The sequence below is a fragment of the Phlebotomus argentipes genome, unplaced genomic scaffold (assembly GCF_947086385.1).
Source record: "Phlebotomus argentipes unplaced genomic scaffold, Phlebotomus argentipes genome assembly contig_2, whole genome shotgun sequence".
NCBI classification, from domain to species: domain Eukaryota; kingdom Metazoa; phylum Arthropoda; class Insecta; order Diptera; family Psychodidae; genus Phlebotomus; species Phlebotomus argentipes.
The window spans coordinates 5,377,704-5,399,072 of NW_026776162.1; the positions used below are offsets into that span (position 1 = coordinate 5,377,704).

The 21,369-nt window shown below is 40.9% G+C and overlaps 1 protein-coding gene across 7 annotated transcripts; it reads left to right on the forward strand.

The window, feature by feature from the left end:
- Positions 1 to 36: 36 nt before the first annotated feature.
- LOC132265425 (homeobox protein B-H2) lies at positions 37 to 21,115 on the forward strand. 7 transcript variants are annotated; one of them, XM_059766099.1, is made up of 6 exons: positions 37 to 155; positions 1,242 to 1,854; positions 4,189 to 5,151; positions 8,898 to 9,108; positions 9,189 to 9,288; positions 20,456 to 21,115. In XM_059766099.1, exons 3-6 carry the CDS (start codon positions 4,194 to 4,196, stop codon positions 20,954 to 20,956), a joined length of 1,770 nt encoding a protein of 589 aa, XP_059622082.1. In that variant the 5' UTR covers positions 37 to 155; positions 1,242 to 1,854; positions 4,189 to 4,193; the 3' UTR covers positions 20,957 to 21,115. The 7 variants fall into 7 exon arrangements, with proteins under 7 accessions (XP_059622082.1, XP_059622085.1, XP_059622079.1 ...); XM_059766102.1 differs by having other exon boundaries at positions 1,265 to 1,854; XM_059766096.1 differs by lacking the exon at positions 37 to 155 and adding an exon at positions 170 to 495.
- Positions 21,116 to 21,369: the final 254 nt, after the last annotated feature.

Consider the following 21,369-nt stretch of genomic DNA (forward strand, 5'->3'; position numbering starts at 1 on the left):
CATTCATAGCCGTGCAGCGGCAGCAGTTATGTACAAACCTCCCCTGATGATGGCTGTTGCTCGGACTGCTGACTCTTCCTGGCTCTCCGACTGACTCTGGGCGCGCTATTTGGGATGATGTAGTGGCGGCAACACGCTCTCTCCGCCATCCGTGTGTATGTGTGAGACAGAGAGGGAGAGAGCCCGAAGTCACTTAACTCAATTCAATTTTCACGTATACGATGTTGGCGCGCGCGAGTGTGTGAGTGCGGGAGTCGATTAACTTGGCATGTTTGCTTCTCGAATGAGGCAAATCGTTTCAGTTGTAAATTGACGTTTGAGTTAGTTAGTGTTTTTTGTAACATTATAAACACATTATTCCGGGGCCATTCAAGGTGCATATACAGGCGCTTTCGGTAGCTGTATGGGAGCAATTTATCATAGGCATCCTGGTGAAGTGGGTGCATATTGTGCGCGCGCGCAAATTTTCAAAAGCGGAACAACAACAACAATTAGGTGAATTATAACTTTACCATTTGGTGGATTGGTAGCGATAATGGCATCAACAGCATGAAAAAGGAGCATTTTATTTCCACCCAGCGACGCCAGGGGGTGGAGGTGCGCCCACACTCTGTCGTGCGCCTCGGCCGTGCTGGGTTGTGTCGCGCGAGGGCGGTCGGGCTCGGGGGTTCGCGGAGATGCCACACACTCTCCGCCGTCGTCTGAATGGATCAACTTGAGTTGGTAAAAGTGTCTGATTTGCGGCAATTAGGACGGAAGGGTGTGGGGCGGGAAGTGTCGGAATATTTATGATGTGCTAGAGTGAATATTGGATATTAATTGGGGAGGCGCGCACTGTATGGGCAATTGTGGCGAACAGCCGCTCGGCTTGGATTTTATCCACTCACTCAACTCTCGACTCCGCACTACATTAAATATGCTGTATATTCCCAATCATAATGTAAACATAATTTATAAAATGAAACATCTGGAGTGAAATCGTGCTGACTGCTTAAGAGAGACCACCCCGAGAGTGACGAATCTCTGGCTCAGCGCTCGCTCCACAGATAAATATCCACGACCAATTTATACCAATTCCAATCACATCATTCATCAATTGCGCTCCTTATCCTTGTTCTCTCTTCCCTCGTCCTGCTCCTGGGGAGGCCGTTGCCACACGAAGGGTCATCCGGGAAGTCTCAGCAACGCGCGAGGGTTGCGAGGGGGAGTGAGTTGTTGTGAAAGTGATGTTTTATTTTTAGTCTTTTGTGACAAATTCCCGCAGCATTGGGTATTCACACAAATCACAAAAATTGAGCAGAAAGAGAGACTCTGGTGAAGTGCTTGATGTCTCCTCGGCGAGCGCTTAAACGATTGCCGTCGGGAGATACATCATATGGATAATTTGTCACATCACCACCAAAGAGGCGAACGTTAATTGTGTGCCATTCGCGTGAAGTCAAGTGGAGTTGGTTTTTCATTTTCGACGCGCGGAGGACAGAGGCAGAAAAAACAGCGCGAGCTCCCCACAGCAAACATTCGAACGAATATGGAGTGATCGGTCCATTCTGTTGAAGCGACAGTGTCGTCCTCAATTTTCCCTAATTGATTGGATCAATAGCAGAATAGGACGGTGCACAAAAAGTCCACCCGAGTCCTGCCCTCGCCTATATTATCAGTGGTATATAGAATTAATGGTGGAACAATTTACATCGGCATGTAAAGTGTTTTATCCAGTGGATGGTTTTTTTGTGCCGCTCGAGCGGGAGCTGAGAGGACCTCGTGGAATGGGCGATGCGTGATAATGGATTTATAACAATGGCGCTCATACAGTTTGCTGTTGACGGCAATTAAGGATTCACGCTATCACAGAAGGTAGGAGAATTGTTGAACTTTTCCACCCGCACCCCAACAAGAGCCACCCCCTCCCCTCTCAAACCTCAGCACAGGACTGTGACTTGCCATATGATCCTGACTTTTTTCACGCCCCAACTCCGCCATTGAACTAATTTTAATTAAAAATTTTTCACTATATCAAGATAGGATTTTGCCTGGAAAAATACAAATGTATGCGATATTCAGAAAACGATGGGGAAATGTGCAATTGCCATGAATATGAAATGCGAGCGATTGTTTTGTTTCTGCAACGAAAGCAATTAGGTGCCCACACTGGGGGGTTAAATTTCGCACAGTCCCGGCATTTGTGTGAATAACCATTTCACAATGATATTGATATTGCCCGATATGGGACACTAAATGAATCTTGAATATTTCGCAAATTCTCCACACGGAAAAATTATATTCTATGGCTAGTTTATCTTGCGACAATTGCGCTGAGAAAGGCCACATTGGGTTATTATCAATTTATGATGTGTCGCAGAGAAAAGGTATAATGTGATTGACAATGTATCCAGAGTATGACTAATGTGTAATGTCAAAAGTCAATTTGAATCAGTGTTCTTGGCATAATTTCATCCGACCCTCACACTAAAGGGTAACACGGTGTGCTGCAAAAATAATAACTGGCCTAATGCTGGAGCGAGAGCAACCCTTCCTGACATTTGCCAAGCCATGCTGAAGCAACAAAGGAGCACATATTGTTGAGTTTTTAATTTTCACTGTCACTGTCATCCTTTTATTGTCAGGCAGAGGCGCAGAGAGCAAGAGAGAGAGGATATTATTGGAAACACAGGTCCATTTCCCCGGAATATATGTATTTGTGAAGGAGTTCTCCTATGTGGCTCTATTATGCGTTTACATAATGTACTTCGGGGACCCTTGGTTCTTCGAGCCCCTCGTATTTTTCTCGTTTATCAGTTCACTTTCTTCTATTCGAGCGATTTGAAATGAATGTTAAATCGATCTGTCTTCACCCCCCACAGAATTGAGGCGCAACATATACATATATAGATTTCTGCTATATTTGTATTATTATTAGGGCTGGAGTTACATCATTATTTACTCTAGTCCATAGTGACGACGGAAAAATATGTGGAGTGATAAATGTGTATCGAGATATACATAATGTTCTTTCCTGCGGTGCCATTTCATGCAATTAAACACCGTTTAACATTCTCATACATTCAATTTATAACAATGTGAGCAAAATGGTGCTATTAAGTGCTCACTCTTCGTAAACAGCAAAATCTTATTCATCAATTTTTCATCCATTTACGCCACCCCGCTGTTATTTGACAAATGCTTACCAATGGCAAAAATTCAATTGCGAATAATATACACTCCTGCGGCTGCAGGTAATAACTTTGTCAATTGTACTCGCGCGTCTCTTCTTTCACATTTATGGCACAATTGAGAGTTACATTTTGCGTATATTCTCATCACCTAGCACCATGGCATGCAGACCCCATTTATTCGCCCCGAGAACACCCCATAGTTCACCACACAAAGTTGTATGCAGAGAAATGGATATTGCGTATAACATATCTCGAACCCCTCACTTAATCTACTTGCTCGGCAAAATAATAGAGTCTTTCATTCAGGACCCTTGTCGCTATTACGTGAATGGACATGGAAGATTGAAAGGAATATTTTTACAGGCACTCTCGTAATGATTAATTAAAATCATGTAAATTACCAACAGTTGCTGGGTCAATTGTGCGTCTGAGATCATCTTTGACCACTTTAAAATAGGGCACCCTTATTTGTATAGGAGATATTGTCCCTCTCTCTCTTTCTCGCTCAGCAGACAGTCTATTTTTCGAGGAAGAAGCAACAGAATGTAAATGGATCATTTAATTTCCTCTCCGCTTTCTGATGTACTCAAGAGGGGTTGATCCTGCTTCTCTATACCTGATTTGCAAGAGAGCATTTCGAAAGGGGATGAACTGATGAAATTGAATAATGTTGTATATTCAATTAACACTTTTAATTTGTCGTTGCAAGCGTAGATAAAATAAGAACGTGAAAAAAAGAGACTGTGAGGTTTTACAATACTTCTCTCTTCACGTGTGGATTCGAAGGCGAGTTCAATCGACAGAATTCATTTTATTTACTTTATTTAGGAACTCCTCTACTTCTTTGGTTTATTTTAATTCGTCAGCATCACTTTTAGAGCTATCGAGTATTTCTTCAGTTCATCCGATTATTGTTCTAATGAGACTTTCCGCCCACCCGCCAAAAAACAAGAACCTAACAATGATCGACACTTTTTGTCTAATAATAGACTGACGACGATCTCTGTCTTTTCAGCGATAATGCCCGAGATCGAGAAGGAGAACATCCTTGATCCTGAGAGTGGCTCCCACACACCCATTTCCGGAGCTGGAACGTACATCCCGTCACCGTCGTCTGTGACTCCGGCCTCTGACTCGTACACTCCGCGAACTGATGCCACCAATTTAGTGGCGGGAAATCTAATTGGGACAAATGAGCCAGACGGCTACAGTGTCGACGCACTGCCGGACAGAGGTGTTTTGCCCAGCCACTGTGTCGCTCTGGAGGCCACGCAGAATTCGCAGGACAGTGCGGAGGTGAAGGAGCTCACGAGGCCCTTCACGGCGCCCCCGGAAGTCGCGGGGAAGTGCCAGTTGAGGACAAATTCCGCCCCACTGGGCTCTTATGGTGATATCTTCGACGCCGAGGAGTGCTTGAGTCCATGCAAATCCCGCGGCAGTGCATCAGTGGAGAACAATTGCAATAGCTTACATGAGCCAGATAGTGTTAGAATGTGCAGAGAAACAGCGTCAATTTGTGATGTGACACTGAAGTCGAACAGCGTGTCCTTGCTGGACACACCTGCAGCTTATACGTGCTCGGCGGAGGATAAGTTTCCCACAATGCCCAACATTCACACGTGGCATCCGCACGTGTATGCCAAGCCGCCCAAGGCGCCAACGCCCCATTCCATAGGCGACATCCTGGGCTGGAAGAGTCCCAAGCGACCCCACAAGTCGTCGCCCAGCTACCCCCAGATGTCCCAGATCCTGCACTCGGTCCTCAAGTCACCCAGTCTGGACGAGAGTCAAACATATCCCGGTCAGATGGGCGCATCCTTTGGCCACAACTTCATCTCGCGCAGCGAATCCATCAGCGAGATCAGCGAGGACGACAGCGGGATCAGCGATCAGCCGCTGAACCTCAGCATCAGCAAGTCTCGGGACTCCTCGCCGGCGACGATCGGTGATGTGAAACACGCGCCGAAGGCGAAAAGAGGTAAGATTTATCGCACAATATTGCACATATCAAAGGCATAATATTTTACATGTTCCATCACGTTCCCCATACACAATACGGGTGAAAACATGCCATTCAGAATCCACTAATGCAGCGCCGAGGAAATGCGAAAGAGCCGAAGCATTTCAGGCTCACACTTAAGCCATTTTGTAGTTTATTTGAAATACATTTAATCTACACCTCCAAATGGACCGTGTAATGAGGCGAGAAAATATTTTTGGTTCAGACCATCGCCTTACACTGCGACTTCAATGGCTTTAATAAATGGTGGACTGAAAGTAATCGGTTTCGATTAGCCAAAGAGAATTTATATACACTCCTCTAATTAGTTGCAGCAAATGGATGGCTCATTGAAAATTAGGGCACTACTCTCTCACTCACTGTAGTGCCATTTCAAAATATGACACTTAATTCAATTTAGTAGCAGTGCTGAAATACATCAACAATTCACATGATTCCCATGAATTGTTCCATTTCGAATGCAGCACAGCTTTTTCAAACGAATTTTACATATTCCCTAATACTTTTTTCCGCATGATCTCTCACCAATTGGCTCAGCATAAATATACTGTGTTACTTCTTCACAGTGTGTGACATTATTTTCTGCGAAAATATTTATCGCAAATGTGCAAATTATCACTTGTCATGATAAAATGCGACAGTTTGTGCATCTGCACTGGCACGGATAAATTAATATTGGAAAAATCAATTCTCTGTGTGCGATTCTCGTGACGCTGCCGATGGTGTGAGTGGCACGATAAAATGTTGCATTTCACGGGGAAAAATCCCATTACAATTTCCATGCGCATTTTGTTGTGGGTAAATATGCTGAAATATTGAGATAAATCATTACACAAATAGACCACTTTGAATCAATGAGCAAGAGTGGCAGAATGTGCTGTTTTAGCGCGCATTCTCCAAACGGGAAATCGTGCGAGCATCTCTTCCGTGCAATCTCCGCGAATGTTGTGTGCCGGGAGGAAATTAGGGAAGTTGCAGAGTGATGCAAAGACGACTGCGGTTCACCGTGGGTATTGCTGGGCGTCAAGTGGCCTCCCTGGATTAATTGGACTTTTTCATCAATTGCATTTTGGGCAGCAGAGAGTGTCGGTCACAGGGAGCAGACGAGCGTGTGTGTATAATGTATGACTTTGATGCAATATACCCGAGCATCATCATCTCATCACCATCGCCCCAACCATACACGATACACACTTTCATTTAATAATTTAATCGACATCGTGCGCACTCGCCTCATTCATTCTCTGTTCCCTGTGTAAATCGTTTCAATTTGTTGAACATTAAAGGCTCTACTCAACGCCATCGCCATCAGCGTCGCGTTCGTTTCGTCGATTAAAATGTTTTCACTACACTTGATGTTATTCTGTCGATTGTGTTTTGCAGTCTGAGGGAGAGAGAGAGAGGATATGGTAATCCATTGTACATGATGCCCTGTATATGAAGAGCTCAACATAAAATGAATTTGTATAGCACGGCCTGTCTATTTGCCTCCCCGTCTTCATTATCAACAATATCGATAATATGCGGGAATTGTGAGCCATCATGCCATCGAAAGGGGGCCTCCTGCACTCTCGCTATTATGTCATTTATTATTATTATTGCTGAATGAATTGTGAAACAGGCAGAGACCGGGCTTAGGCGAAGAATATTTCCGTATTGTGTGTGAGGGATCAAGATATGCTGGATGCGATCGGACACACATTTAAGTAATTAATATCTATACAAGCAAGTTAATTGTCTTATTTATTGCACGCCACGTGATTAGCTAATTTCCTATTTCCTCCGCAAACAGACACTTTTCTCACATTGGTGGGAATTTCTTCCCGAAAATACTACGACTGGCGTTTTATTGTTGAATCTTCCTTTGCCTTGATGATGAGTCGTATGTCTAAGTAGAAATATTATTTAGTAAATATTGAAGAGATGTATGTACGTATTTCCTTGTTAAGTTCCCACACATTCTTTTATCGCCTCTTCTCACTTTATTCGACGCTAGAGATGAATAGACCCATTATCCATCAATTTAACAGCACAACGACTTATTTTGACTGTTGCTTTCGGCCAGGCTTTCCACACGATATAAGCATGAGTGTTTCGACTTTGCAGGAAGTCATACTTAATCAATAGAGATTTTATACACAAACGGTACTCCATTTTATGGATAATATTAATAGTTGTTGATTTTTTTTAATGGATAGCACCAAGTGCAAACGACATAAATTGAATCCTTATCTCTTAGCCAGGCACTTGACGTGTGATAAACTAATCATAGAGCCAATGAAATGTCTATAAATTCAGTGCACACATCTCGAGCGCATCAAATCACACCAATGCAAATTAGTAATGACATCAATTTTCAGGCTGAGCTATTACTAATTGCCAAATAAAGATCTGCCAGAGATTGATGTTGAGGAGAGGAGTTTAGGAGAAGACACGAAGAGTGAATTGAAGCTTTTTCCATATCGTCTCTCCCATTGACAATCGAGGGAGAGAGAGAAGAATGGGAGTGAGAGATTAAAGTCCGCCCATTTATTGTTAATTTCATTTGTTGTTTGAATACATTTTTCCTATATTGAATATTTTATATGATATTCTATCGTGATTCTCTAGAGTTTAACACAACATTGACTGACTTTTTTCTGGTGATCACGATGACTCTACCAATTTGAGAAATCACTCAACGCAATGCTGTCTATTAAAGGTTTATGATCCAGGTGTACCACAATACAAAAAACGATGCGGGGCGATGAAAAAAGTGAACTCGAGTAATTGAAGAATTGATTGTATTTATTTTTCGTTTAACAACACAATCGTCTGGTACAATGGGCAATATTCGGTCCGCGGAGTGGAGGCAGGAGGAATCCATAAATGAATTTTTCATTTAAAATAAAGCATGTGTGATTTATGTTATTGGACTCCAAAGAATGTTTCACTTGACATATTCGCATCATCATCACGCTAATTGAAATCAACGGGCTCTGTGAACGCTATAAAATACATTCCTCAACGAATTCCTGCTGAATTCCGTTCAATTACCATTTGCTACAGAAATCACTTGACAAGACAAGCGGAATAGCTGAAATCGCTTCCTCTACCCATCCAATATGTACACATGAGCTGGCATGGATATGCATATATCAATCTTTTGACTATGTAGCCCCATGAAAATCCTCTTGAGCGTGTTATTTTCTCAGAGCAGAATAGCTTGTTTCTCATGGTGAGGCGCATTGGTGGAAAAACATATAGATTCTATATTTAACCAGCAATTATTCGCTGCAATTGCACTGTAATGGTTCTTGCAAAAGTACCTTGCGACTTTATATTGTGTGTAACAAAACCAATATTGCAAATGTATAAACTGCACAACGCAAAGGGGGAATCTGATGTTTCTGACGACTGCTCGCGATACAACCACATTGCACATTAATTTATTATTGGCAAGTGTGCAAAATGAAATAAATTCATCGATTATGGGAATATGCCAACAATAATGAGCAACCATTCATTTTGCCACTGTGATATGTTGGCGCTAAATTTTTCAAATATCTCATATGCATTTCGATAAACCATTTCAAACTAATATTATGTGTGAGTCACAAATTCATTTGCAATTGGCAATATTATAAACTTTCGGGTTTGCATAGCATTTTGACGGCCAATTAATTGGAAATACTTCACATTTGCACTTTACTTTGGCTCTGCAGATTCATCATCGAAGTCGTACAAGAGGAAAAAATCCACTGAAGTGAGTGATCAATTCGCCAACAATGCTCCACCTGTGCTACCGACTGATGCTGTGGTCAAGGATCCGGCAATGCAAAGCAACCTGAGTCAGGAGGTTGGTGAGGACTCTTGCGAGGAGTCTTCTCAGGATTCCCGGAGGAAGAAGAAAGCTCGCACAACGTTCACTGGAAGGTAAAATCAACATTGCTTTTTCATTTGGCTCTGACCATGAAAACCACAGTTTTCCTATTCTGTGTACTGTACATTTCCAGACAAATATTCGAATTGGAGAAACAATTTGAGCTGAAGAAGTATTTGAGTTCCAGCGAGAGAGCAGAAATGGCCAAATTGTTGAACGTGACGGAAACACAAGTGAGTAATACTCTTCTATTATAATGTGAGAGAGTTATTCAAAATTCAAAATGACATGTAATCTCACTATATTGCAAATGTAATAGAATTGCTAAGTTTAATCCTCGCATTATTGTGCGCCAAGCAAAGGACGGTAATTTAAGGCGATGCGTCTAAAATTATTATGCACTAGAAACTCATACGATGTGTAATCGATACTCCGTGTTCTTCACTTCCTTAACATGTGATGGGAATTTCGAGGATTACTACTAAGTATGCTCTGTACGCATAAAGTTACCTTACTCCTGACTTCAGTGTCGGTGGCAGATATAATTTATGGCTCCACAAATCAGTATTTGGCTACCTATCTGAGAAATTGATACACTTACTCATCATTCGAGTGGAATTTGCATTTATACAGTATGTGGTGATGCGCATGTGGGGCTGCTGGTGAAATCATGCAATTATACCTATGGTGAAATTGTATATAGACGCTTCAAGCATTGTTCATATTGATATATGGATGAAATGAGGGAATTAGCATAAGTGCAGGACAACACATGACCATGTAGATGCCCAGATTAGTGGTTGAATATTTCATGAAAGGGTTGATTAGATAATTTCCAATGCTATTTGCGAGCGTACAGCCTTCCATTTGCCACCCCTTTGAGGGGTGGTGTTTTGCGTGGTGGCGGAAATTTTGGGTAATTTTCAAAAGTCTCTGATGGCAATTATTGCCTGGCATTTTGATCAAATTCACCAAAGATTTGGCCTCTGTGCTCTCCCGGCCAGTGCACATCTGCATAATTGATTATCATGCTCAGGTTATATTATCTCTGATGTTGCAAAATGTATTAACAATTGCATTCGTTGGTGCTTAATCGTCATCATTTTGATTAAAATGCACACTGTGTGTTACATAAATGGGTAGTCTATTATGTGATAGAGACATTTAAACTGCAAAATCTGCCTATGTATGCCCAGTGTATCCCATGTTAGTGTCTTTCGACCACAAACACAGCCTGTTGCAATGAAATCAGTTATACTAATTAAGCTCATAAATCTCCAATCAACGACAAAAGCACACTCCATCGCCAGTGTGCAAATAGGCGGCTAAATTTGCCAAAATTCACATCGCGCCAGCGAGAGAGAGAGAGGAAATTTCGCTTGGTGGAAATTTATTTGTTTTTGCGGCAGATAGTGGGAATTAAAATTCAATTTCGGATTATGTGTAAAGTTGTGAAATGCTTATAAATTTGTACATCTTCCCCAATTGATCACTACGTTGCTGTGCACCGGCGCTAATGCTGAATTGCTCCGCAAATACATGGGTCCGCATATGCGCTCCTATAATTAACAATTTAATTAATTAGACGAAGATGCTCTGTTTAATGAATTAATTATTGATATTAGTCACCCAACCATTGGAATGATGTAAATTAAGTTCCGAAGATTGTTGAACAGGCGTCCAATAACAGGGTGGGGGGGGACATCTCAATACACCCATTCTATAAATACGGCGACGTATTAGAGATAGCCAGCCGGGTCTCATGTGGATACTTAAGAGATGAGTGGGGAGCGTGAGCGAGAGTGGGGCGCCCGTGGTGAGAGGAGGAGACCCATGGGAGGCCTCTTGAATCATACACTTGCGCATACAATGTCTCAATTCACGCACACAACCCTGCCAAACTGTTTATTGAACTATTAAATCTACATAATTATATGCATCTCCGGCGTATGAATTTGTCTACTTGCACTTCACAAATATACACAGTGTCGTGTGGTTAGGCTGGGATAGGATTTCACTCCTTAAAGTCATGATTGTTCAAGCGCCAATATCTCAATTCTCTGCCAACTTGTACTAAACCAATTGGTCGAGAGATGCCACAAATTGTCTAAACTCCTAGAGCTAATGGGATAGTTTTGCAGGAAATTCAAGGATGAGAGAATTGAAGTTACGCCAAGTGGATATTTTAAGGGTGGATGGAGAGGAAAATGTCCCTTTTTTCTCCTTACCTTGGGCGTTATAAGTTAAAAATTGAGATTAATTAGCAAGAGCGAAAGAATGCAAAACACTGAACATGCTTAATTAATTAACACTGAAAGTATGTAAATCAGTGGCAAGCATGAGTAATGAAATACAAAATTGCACTATTGGACTTTGCTGTCATTTTTAATAAAATATTGCGGTAATATTTTAAATTTTCCGCTAGATTTCAGTTAGATAGGAGACAATGGCTGTATATTTATGGTCAGGAGAAGAGAGCCAAATGGACTGTCTGATGTGACAGGCTTCCTTCTCGGCAGTGGAGTGATTCAGTTTAAAATGGTCCTCTGGCACCATAAAATACGAAAGACCTGACAGACACAATGAGAGTGGATGATGGTGAGCCAGGGACAAAAAGCCTCAATATCGCTTAACATTTTACTTGCACGATTGTTCTCATGAATAATAAATAAATATTCATATAATGTGAAATAGTACAATAAAACATCAACAAATCATTTCAGTGTTGTGACAATGACGTCGTCGTCAATAAATGCATTTCAAACATTTAAAAACTATAAATCATCAATTCTTCTGAGTGATTAATTGAACGAGTATTCAAAATTCATTGTGGTACGGATATTCATCAATGGATAGATGGTTATTGGTTTTGCCAGGACTGACATCTGTCATATTCATAACAATAATACGTAGGCACCGACAATAAATTGACAATATGTACACAAAAATTATATATATAACTCGCGTATATGGACAGTGGTCTGATATGTTTAATATCGTAAATGGCATTGATACGGTTTCGGAATTTACCTCAAACTTTGTTGCGCGAAAATCAGGCTCTGCGGGTAAATTATCGCGACGAATGCTCAATTTTGCGATGGGTGAATTATGATAGGAAATCACAATTCGCTGATGAAATTGGGAAGAAGACATCATTATCGAGTCCATTTGAAGCACTGAACAGTCCAACAGTGGCTCGAATTGACAGATATTAAATGCATCGTCTGCACACTCATGCCGCGCCTGATGTTGGTAGAAATTAATTTATTGGTTTCAGTCGATCAACTGATATTTATTTGATGTCAGCCCAATCGATTTATTCAGTGTGCTTAAGGGCAATGGACTTGCCGAGAGTTTAATTCAGAAAGACTGGGAGCTCCATTACTCCGTCCGTGTGCATTGTGTGGATCTTGTACGAAAGGTTAACAGATCAATATTCAACTTGTCGTAGTCTTATTTGCCTTAATGGATAAATTGATGCTAAGTGGAAGGAAAAAGTCTTTCACTCACTGGGCACGGACAATTTTATCTGCGTCGCACTGGGACGAATCTCTGGCTGTCTTCGCCCGGCTGCCGTGTTTATCTGAATTCCAAGCATTATGTTAATATCCGAGAAATTATTCAGCGAAAATCCCAATCCGCCCGGTCAGTGAGAATTGACCTTCTTCGGAATCTCCTATCGACTCAATTATACAATCATTTAACATGTATCTATCAGCTACTGGTTTTATTTTACACTGAAACCCGACCATGCCACTTAGTTAATAGGTTGTTAGTATGGATATTTATTTAACGAATGAAACTATCAGAAGGTAAACGGAGAGAGCAAATAAAAATCATCGATTCTCAATCTCACCAGTATGTTTGGTGTTATCTAAATAGCAAGGAATATCAAATGAATTTCTTACTTGGGCGCTCTCTTGACAGATTTCAAGCAGAAATATCTCGAAGATGAAGATGATGAGGAAATCCCGAAGGCCTGCATTGCAAATTAAAAAGAGCATGAGTTTATTTAATAAAATTTTTCTCTTCTTCTTCCAATCACCAAAACAAATTGAGATCGTTCAAGAAGTCATTCAATAAAAATACAAAAATTTCAGATGAAGACCCTGACTTTTTATAGCGATACGTGGCCCCACGAAAGACATCTTTATGTTGAGAGACTTCCTCCGAAATATGTCACATCCGAGAGAGTGAGGTGCCGATTAAAAGTATTGAGGCGAAGGAGTGGTAGAGTGTCGATAAATGGTCTATGGGGAGATACATATGCCGCCTATATAGTCGGTGATGAATAATCAGTATAATGTTTCAAGCTCATGGAGAGGAAAAAAACCATCCAGAGAGTGAAAGAGAGAAAACGTTAAAACGCTTAAACTGAAGCGTTGATTCGGTAGCCGTATTTCTTTATCTTAATTGTTAATTGACCACTAAAAGCTTGTTTGGCCGCACTTTTTTATACAAACACAGTCACTGGACGCAACTATATAGCTATATATATATATATATCGTCAATATAAAATTTGGTCTTCAGATATTATTCAAAGCGTTCTCCTTTTAATTTGTCTTGTTGTCGGTAGATGTTCAGAGGAGCCAAGAGTGAGAATTTTAATTATTCCTTAATCTACTTTGAGGTGGATGGTGTCAATCAAATCTTTTATCTCACTTTTATTGATCTTTTTTGTCGGTTTGCTCACTTTAGTGTCCATCGAAATTTTTGGCTTTAATACGGCGTTTGGCCATTGCTGCCCGTGAGCGCAGTATAAAAGGCTAATAAGAAAAACATAGAAGAGAGCCAGGGCCTTCTGAAATAGTCCAAATTTTCGAGAAATTTTCCCTCCACTCGCCAAAGTGTTTTTCTTCTTCCCAATGTTACCGGATGGCAAAGTTTCCGTGCAAAATTGAAACACCGCCAATCCCACATCGTGCCACCAAATTATGCAAATATTCAAATCTGTAGGCACACAATGCAAATGAGCCTGATGCTCAATTAAAAGATCGATTCTGACTTACAATTTGGGCAACTTTTGCACAATTTAGCCACTATTGGGTGCTCTTAATTGCCTGTGGAGGTCTCGTTTCATTTGTGGTCCATTTAAATTTCACATGTGGCTGACTTATTGAAAAGAAATCCCCCCAAAAGCAAAAACGACCACCTAAAGTGCTGATAGTCAAAATTATCTGCTGTGGTAATTAATTCAAAAAGTCATTCGTCCTGTGCGCCACTCTTCCAATTCCCTTTTGCATAAAGCGTCCGTGGTCTCTCCCTCGTGGCCAGCGAGAGCGTGTGTGATCTTTTTAAAGTGACCAAATAGGTATTCGGCCGAATTGGGTGCTGAGCAAGAAGTGGCTTCCAACACACTCACCATTCATATCATTAAATTGACCGAGTAAGGTGTTCACCGAATATTAATTAGCTCTGGAGAGACAAACTGTGTCGGTGGTCCTTATAAATATTTTCTATACACTCATTCCCGTCTATCCCGCTCTGGTGGATTTCTGTACCACAAAATCTGTGTGACTTTCGTCTATTGGGAGCCGAATTTTAATTGCTATTTAAACGTATTCAAATTTCCTTGTTTATTTATTCTTGGGCTCTGCATTAGAGCATCTTCCGTGAAATTGGGATTATTGAGAGATTTTTTTTCCTCCCCACTTTAAAGTGCTTCCCAAAGATTGATGCATAAGTGTGTGATTCCGTGTGTTGTGTTAAGAGGTAGACTTGGCGATCCGTACTTCGAAAAGTTACGGTTTTGCAGCAAAGCAACTAAATGGAAGCCTCAAAATTTGTTTCAAACTTAAGTTTGCAAGGAAGATTGACTTTGACAAGCGGATAATGAGTATCTTCAAATATCTGTCAACACTGCCCCGTTAAATTTAATTGTTGTATGGTATTTTTAAATTTGACAAATTTTCTCAGTTATTAATATACATTGCTGCCCCTTCCTATAATTTTTCAGACATGCAACTTAGGCAGACCATAAAACAGTTTTAATTTATAGCTCATCACGCGAGAGACTAGGGGCTACTTGAGCCATTATTTATTATCGGTTATGTTTGCTTGTTTTTCGAATGCACGCTGTGAGACAGTTTAAAAATTAATCTATTAAATTTTCTAAATCCAGAAGGCCCAAATTCAAAGTGGCAATGGTCCATAAAACGAACATTTTAATAGTCCCCCCTGGCAACCAGCCGTGGGTTGTAAGTCAATGATGCGACAGTTTAACAAGTTTATCGTTACAAAATAAAACTTTTCTGTTCAATTATACTCTCATTATATGTGTGAATGTATTTTTAACGTCCTCGCCTATCTCTGTTTTCCTCACTCAAGAGTGACAAATATATTATTGAGATGAATTCTTAGATCACTCCTGGTCTCTTATCTCGTGTAATCTCTCAACTTCTCTTGGGGCCGTTCTTGATTGATTTTCTTAACTGAACGTGAGGAGAGCGAGAGAGATTTGATGAAATGAGAAATCTTGGGTGCCATTTCATCTGGGTGAGCCTCATCAGATGGCTCGATGCAATTGATGAAACAATATTATTCATAATCGTTGGAGGGGAAATTCTCGGAAATTTCATCAACCCGCATTTCTGACACAGTTAACACTTACAGACACCAATAAAGAGCGCACAAACCCACATTAAATTACATACAATAATCTCTAAGTTATTTTGAATTTTGATGAATCTCTCTATAAACAGTAAGCCGCTTTGAATTCTTTCATGATTTAACATAAACAAGGAATTAGGAGAAATTATACTATCCATTCAGTCACAAAATTCACTTTGATTTATATCCGCGCTTCATTTAATAGGCAGAGAAACATCCTCAATGGCTCTCAGAAAATTGCCTCGCGCAGTCATCATGATATGTGTGAGACGACAATCGTTTGGGATTGGGATTGTTGTTGCAATTTGACTGGGGTTATATAGGAAAAAGGTGCGTTTATTTACATTTGACATTTGGACGATGAGTTGCGCCGAAGGGGGAGAGAAATCTATTAATGTAATACATTAGGAAATATTATGTGGGGATGAGAGAGTGAGAATTCAGTTCAAAAACTAAACACCCAAGAGTCTGGATCGTAGCAGAAGTGTTTTGTTAATAAGCTACTTCCTGTGTGTCATCTTCACGACTGACTATCAAGTAAACCGCAGGCTAATATTACATACTATACAATCACTTCAACATCATTCGTCGCCCAACTAAAAATATCGCCACTCTTCCACCGCTGGCAGCACCCAAAGCCAAGAGATTATCAAAACAATATGTTGAACAAATTTTGTGGAAATTTCTCAGCTCATACCTAATTGCTCAAAGAGGCGAATGGGAGGAGATGTGATTTTGCTGAATGCTTCTAAATCATGATGGTGTTGAGTTAAATTGACTGAAATTCACCTTTGCCAGGGACGGTGAAATAGTCAGGAATGGCCGAATGGCTAAAAGCGAGACATCAGTTTCTTTTCTAATGTCAATCTTGCTCGGGTTTTGTGCGCTCAATTTCGAGTTTAGACTGTACAATTTTCCTCACCCTCCAGAATGAATTAACGAAGAATGTGAGGTTGAAGGAGAATAAGACCTACAATATGTGAATCCCGATGTTCGATGTCACAGGAGTTAAAGGTGCAGCCTCTCCCCGACCCACTCTGTCGACACTAATTAGGTGTTTATACTTCTCACCAAAAAACTGGTATATCACCATCATCATGTGCAATTTCCACACAGTAGGAATTCTCAGAGCGCGTGATATTTCAATGAATTATCAAAATGGGGATATTTTTAGCTCACCACTTCATTCACATTCTGATCTCACTAAAGTGATTCTGGCATTTGATGTGAATGAATGCAAGTGAGACAAGAAATTGGACTGAAATGTACAATTAGTTCTCAATCTTCTGTAAAATATTGGAACATTCCACTGAGTTCAGAAATATTTAGTTGTCCTCTTGGGCTTCTCACCACCGAGACTGTGTGTATAAATTTGTGTGGTCTAATATTCTACCACAGACTATTTGTCAATTTACTAGACATATATTTTCAGCTCCATTTCAGCACAACATGAGAAACACTTTTTCTTTATGGCCTCTTCATAAAATTATCTTCCTCTCGCAAGTGGGGAAATTATATTAAAATTTTAACAGGCTCTCGACATGACTTAAATGCTTTTGACACACGGACATAATGATTGCCATGTGAAAGTATTTTGCAAAATGGATTTCTTGGAAATCATATCACAAGCATTTTGAGTGTGGAAAAATTGATTTTTGACATTAGGCTAAATGCTGCATAAAATATCATACACGCAAAATTAAATAAAACTCAAGTGCAAACATTTGTCAACAAATAGCTCAATCTGCCGCATGATTGAGTTTCAAAAAGGAAATAAATAACTGCAAAAGCAACTATAAAATAGAGGCATTTGAGCGCTAAATTGAACTAAAGTGGCGCGGATGGAAGAGGAGCGAAGGTAGAAAAAGTTGCAGCAAAAGGGGGAATGATTATTAGCTATATCATTAATTAATTGGAGTAACAATTGCTCAGCTTGACATTAAACTTGCATGATTTCGCCACTCTTTTCACCTTCTGTGCGCCGCCTCTCCGTGTGATATAGGTGAGTTCTCCATGGAGAACGCAGCGAATGTGGCGAACAATAAAGCAGTGATACCGCAAGGAACATGAGTGTGTAGCAACATATTGAAAATTGGTAGTCCAAAAGCGCATGGGAGCACCATGTTCCCGAATGTTGTGTAGTTTTCGCATTACACACGTTCAAATAATATCCAGGAGAGGCGAGTCAGGACTCCGACACCTAATATGCTGACCGAGGGTACATAGAAAATGCATTAGCGTGATTTCATTGCCGCGCTCTTGTCCCGGTGAGTGTCCGTTTATGGCATTTATACGCGAATTAATTTCCGATTCGGATTCATTAAATTTGCCCACACCAGCGAGAGCGCACAACTCTGGCCGTTTGCAGTGGGAATTTCATATGAACAATTTACTCGCTACGGGCAATATTGTTTGCCTCTCTCTGTTATTCATTCATATGTACATATGTTACAAAAATTCGATACACACAATTTGTGAGAATAGCATTTGGCTCGACCAGAGAAATGGGAAGTGAGTGTGAGAGAGAGAGAGATGCTGAAACCACATGTGTGCAGTCCGGATCACATAGTCTGTGGAAATATTCACTATATCGCCCAGTAATTGCATTCTTAACACGACATGAATATGCAGTGTCCTTTTTACACCATTTTGAACCTGCAACCACTTTAGCTCCAACTCCCTATGCCTCAAGAGTCGCGCTGGATGGTTGGCAAAGGAATGTGATGTACTTATTCTAAGTAGAACAGAGTTTTGAAATTAACTTTAGATTCGCGATTCCGAGCAATTTTCGAGTTAATCTTTTTTTCTCAACAACCTGCCAAACAAGTATTCTCGCTAAATGCGTAAATAGTATAAAGGAGGAAACACGCAATTTGCGTATCTCAGCCTAATCCGGCACAATTCACTCAAAGATCTCACTCTTGCTCCCTCTCTCTCTCCCTCTCTCCCTCTCTGTCTCCAGATCTCGCTGAAAGAGTCACTCAGCTTCCATTCTAAATATAGTACAAAATATGAATGTCACTCTGTGTGAAAACTCAAATTGATTTAAGCACTGTGCTTCATATTTGGAAGGTATAAAATTTATACACAATTGGGAAAGCAAGACTTGTCGCATAAAATGATTTTCGTGCCATCGTTTTAACTCCGACTTTTCCAGTCTCCTCGGGAGATTGATAGGAGGACCACGGCATATAGAGTGAGTCTCACTCCTCGCACATTCATGGCAATTGAACGTTATGCGCTCATCATTGTTATGTAGAAGAGGGTGATCCATCTCTCCAATTTCCAGCAGCATCAGCAATGATGGCAATAATGTACAATATAATACGGCAACCCAATGCTAGGGGTGGCAAACTGAATGAGAAAATGCGATGGGCTAAAAGGGTCGTTTAAAAGCGACACAAATCATAAAATCAATAAACACAATTCTAGTTTCCCCAGCTAACGATACAAGTCAATATCCCAGCATTTTCCAGTATATAAGCAAGACTCTCTATTAAGTGCCGAGAGAATCCCTCCTTCAGGGACTCAACTGACCCAAGGAGTTTATTACAAATTAGTGCGGTCTTCGCACGCTGTAAATTATTTTGTCGACAAAATATGATGGAGTGAGTTGAGTGATTTATTTGCTTTTGGCATTTTGGCTTCCCCAAAAAGGAAAAAAATCATCTCAAATGAGATGAGCAATATAAGTGAACATTTTTAAAGTGTTTTAAATCGTCAATTGTAAGAAAATGAGAGAGAGAGAATGTTCAAGCACAGAGAGCATCTCCAGAAAATGCCCCGAGAGAAACATTTAACAGACACAATGCTTCACAAAAGCTCCTACTATTTTCGGGCTTATTGTTTGCTTTATCTCTGGGCCAATTGTTGTGTAAATTAATATTTATGCGACTATGAATACACACGTATCACCGAGAGTCAGGAGATTTAAATGTATAATTTCATGCCACAATAACAGATCATCTGTCATGAATTAAATTGAACTACATTGTAGGGTATTTCTTTTGACTTTGCGCCCACGATGGTGCCTTTGGTGTGTGCTATGAACATCGAGGTGTCCTCCTCGAGCCACCGAGCGAGAAGAGTCGACGAGAATATTCCATGTGACGGCACTCAATTTCCCTTTAAAGACGCTCACACAGTGAATTGCTGAGAGGCAAATTAAATAATAAAGACATATTCACCTGACTTCCATGCAAAGTGCGACATGATTTGCTGTGGTGAATGCTATATGATGTGCCGCTTGCATACAACATCGCCCGAGCAGATACAATAATGATAATCACAAATCTCTCTAATGTATGTAGACCTCAATTAGTTCTAAATACCAATTAATACAAATTAGTATGCGGATATCAGGTCGTTGTATCTGAATTCTGGCATAAGCGATTATCTCGACAAGTGTGTTATATTATTTAACATCAGCTCCATCCCAAAGCACATCCTTGTGCCACTGACAATGCAAGTGCGTACGGAGATATGTTAATAAATGAAGGATCGGAGAGAGGCACCGCCTGATCCCTATGTAATGCATTTCCCCCCGAGATTACCTGCTCATGTCGGTGTACCTGTTTATGGAATTGCGATATACAACATGCCACTGATATATATTATAGATATTGCGATGATGTATGGATATTTAATAAATCTAATGCATCGTGCAACTCGTTAAATTATTATCGAGAACAGTCCACTTCCGGCAGAGGAAACACAACCCATGCATAAGCAGGAAAGAGCCATTTGCGAGTGAGGTCCTCAATGTTGTCCGCATTTTTGTACCTTTGCAGGTGAAGATCTGGTTCCAGAATCGGCGAACCAAGTGGAAAAAGCAGGATAACATCTCGAATTCGGAGGCGGCAGAGCACAAGAATGCCCCTGGCAAGGGCAGCGACTCCAGGGTCTCGAGCATCGACAGTCCACCGCCCAGTTCCGCCTCTCCGAGTCCCATTGCCGGCAAGAGGCACTCGTCGTCACCCAAGGCAGTCACTGTGGCGGCTGAGCTCAGCGCCAAGATCACGGCCAAGCACAACAGCACGAAAGTTCGCCAAAATCACCTCAAGTTCGGCCTGCCGGTCAAGGAGGAGAAGGTCCCATCCATCGAACTGGACATCGTGCCCAGTGAGCCGAAGAAGTTGCACACTGGCGCCGGAAGGATGGCCAGCATCCTGGCGGATCACGATGTCGAGGCCCGCCTGGCGGCGTCCAAGATCTCGGTGTTCAAGTCCGGCACCACTGTTCCCATTGTCTCCGTGGGAATGGCCAGACTGCCGCAACCTCAGCGCCCCTGAAGCCCTGAGGATCCTGACTCACCCTCGAGTGTCCACAGAGGCGCTCGAGAACTTCAGTATACGAATTTAATTTATTAGAGTGTAGAATTAGGTTTAGCCGGAGAACAGTGACTTGATCCCATGTTTCTGCGAAGCCAAGTGACTATCTCTACTGCATAATTGAGTATGATTTAAATGTGAAGAGTGCAATGCAACGAAGTTCTACTGGACATGCTAAATCGGCCAAAATTTTTGCCACTCCTTTTCTCGGTGAAATGAATTGAAAAAAAAAGATAAAATGTTGATATTTTGAGTAATAGTTTTGACGCCCAAAATAGGCAGTGAAAAATATGCGTTTCTTTCAGAGATAGAAGAAAAAGAAAAAAGATGAAACCAACACAATTTTCAAAGTATGTTGGAGTGAATTACAAAAT

Coding starts and splice junctions, on each gene's coding strand:
- LOC132265425 (XM_059766099.1), top strand. CDS start 4,194: ATGCCCGAGATCGAGAAGGAGAACATCCTTGATCCTGAGAGTGGCTCC. Junction 5,152..8,897: donor CGCGCCGAAGGCGAAAAGAG/GTAAGATTTATC, acceptor TTGGCTCTGCAG/ATTCATCATCGAAGTCGTAC. Junction 9,109..9,188: donor CGCACAACGTTCACTGGAAG/GTAAAATCAACA, acceptor GTACATTTCCAG/ACAAATATTCGAATTGGAGA.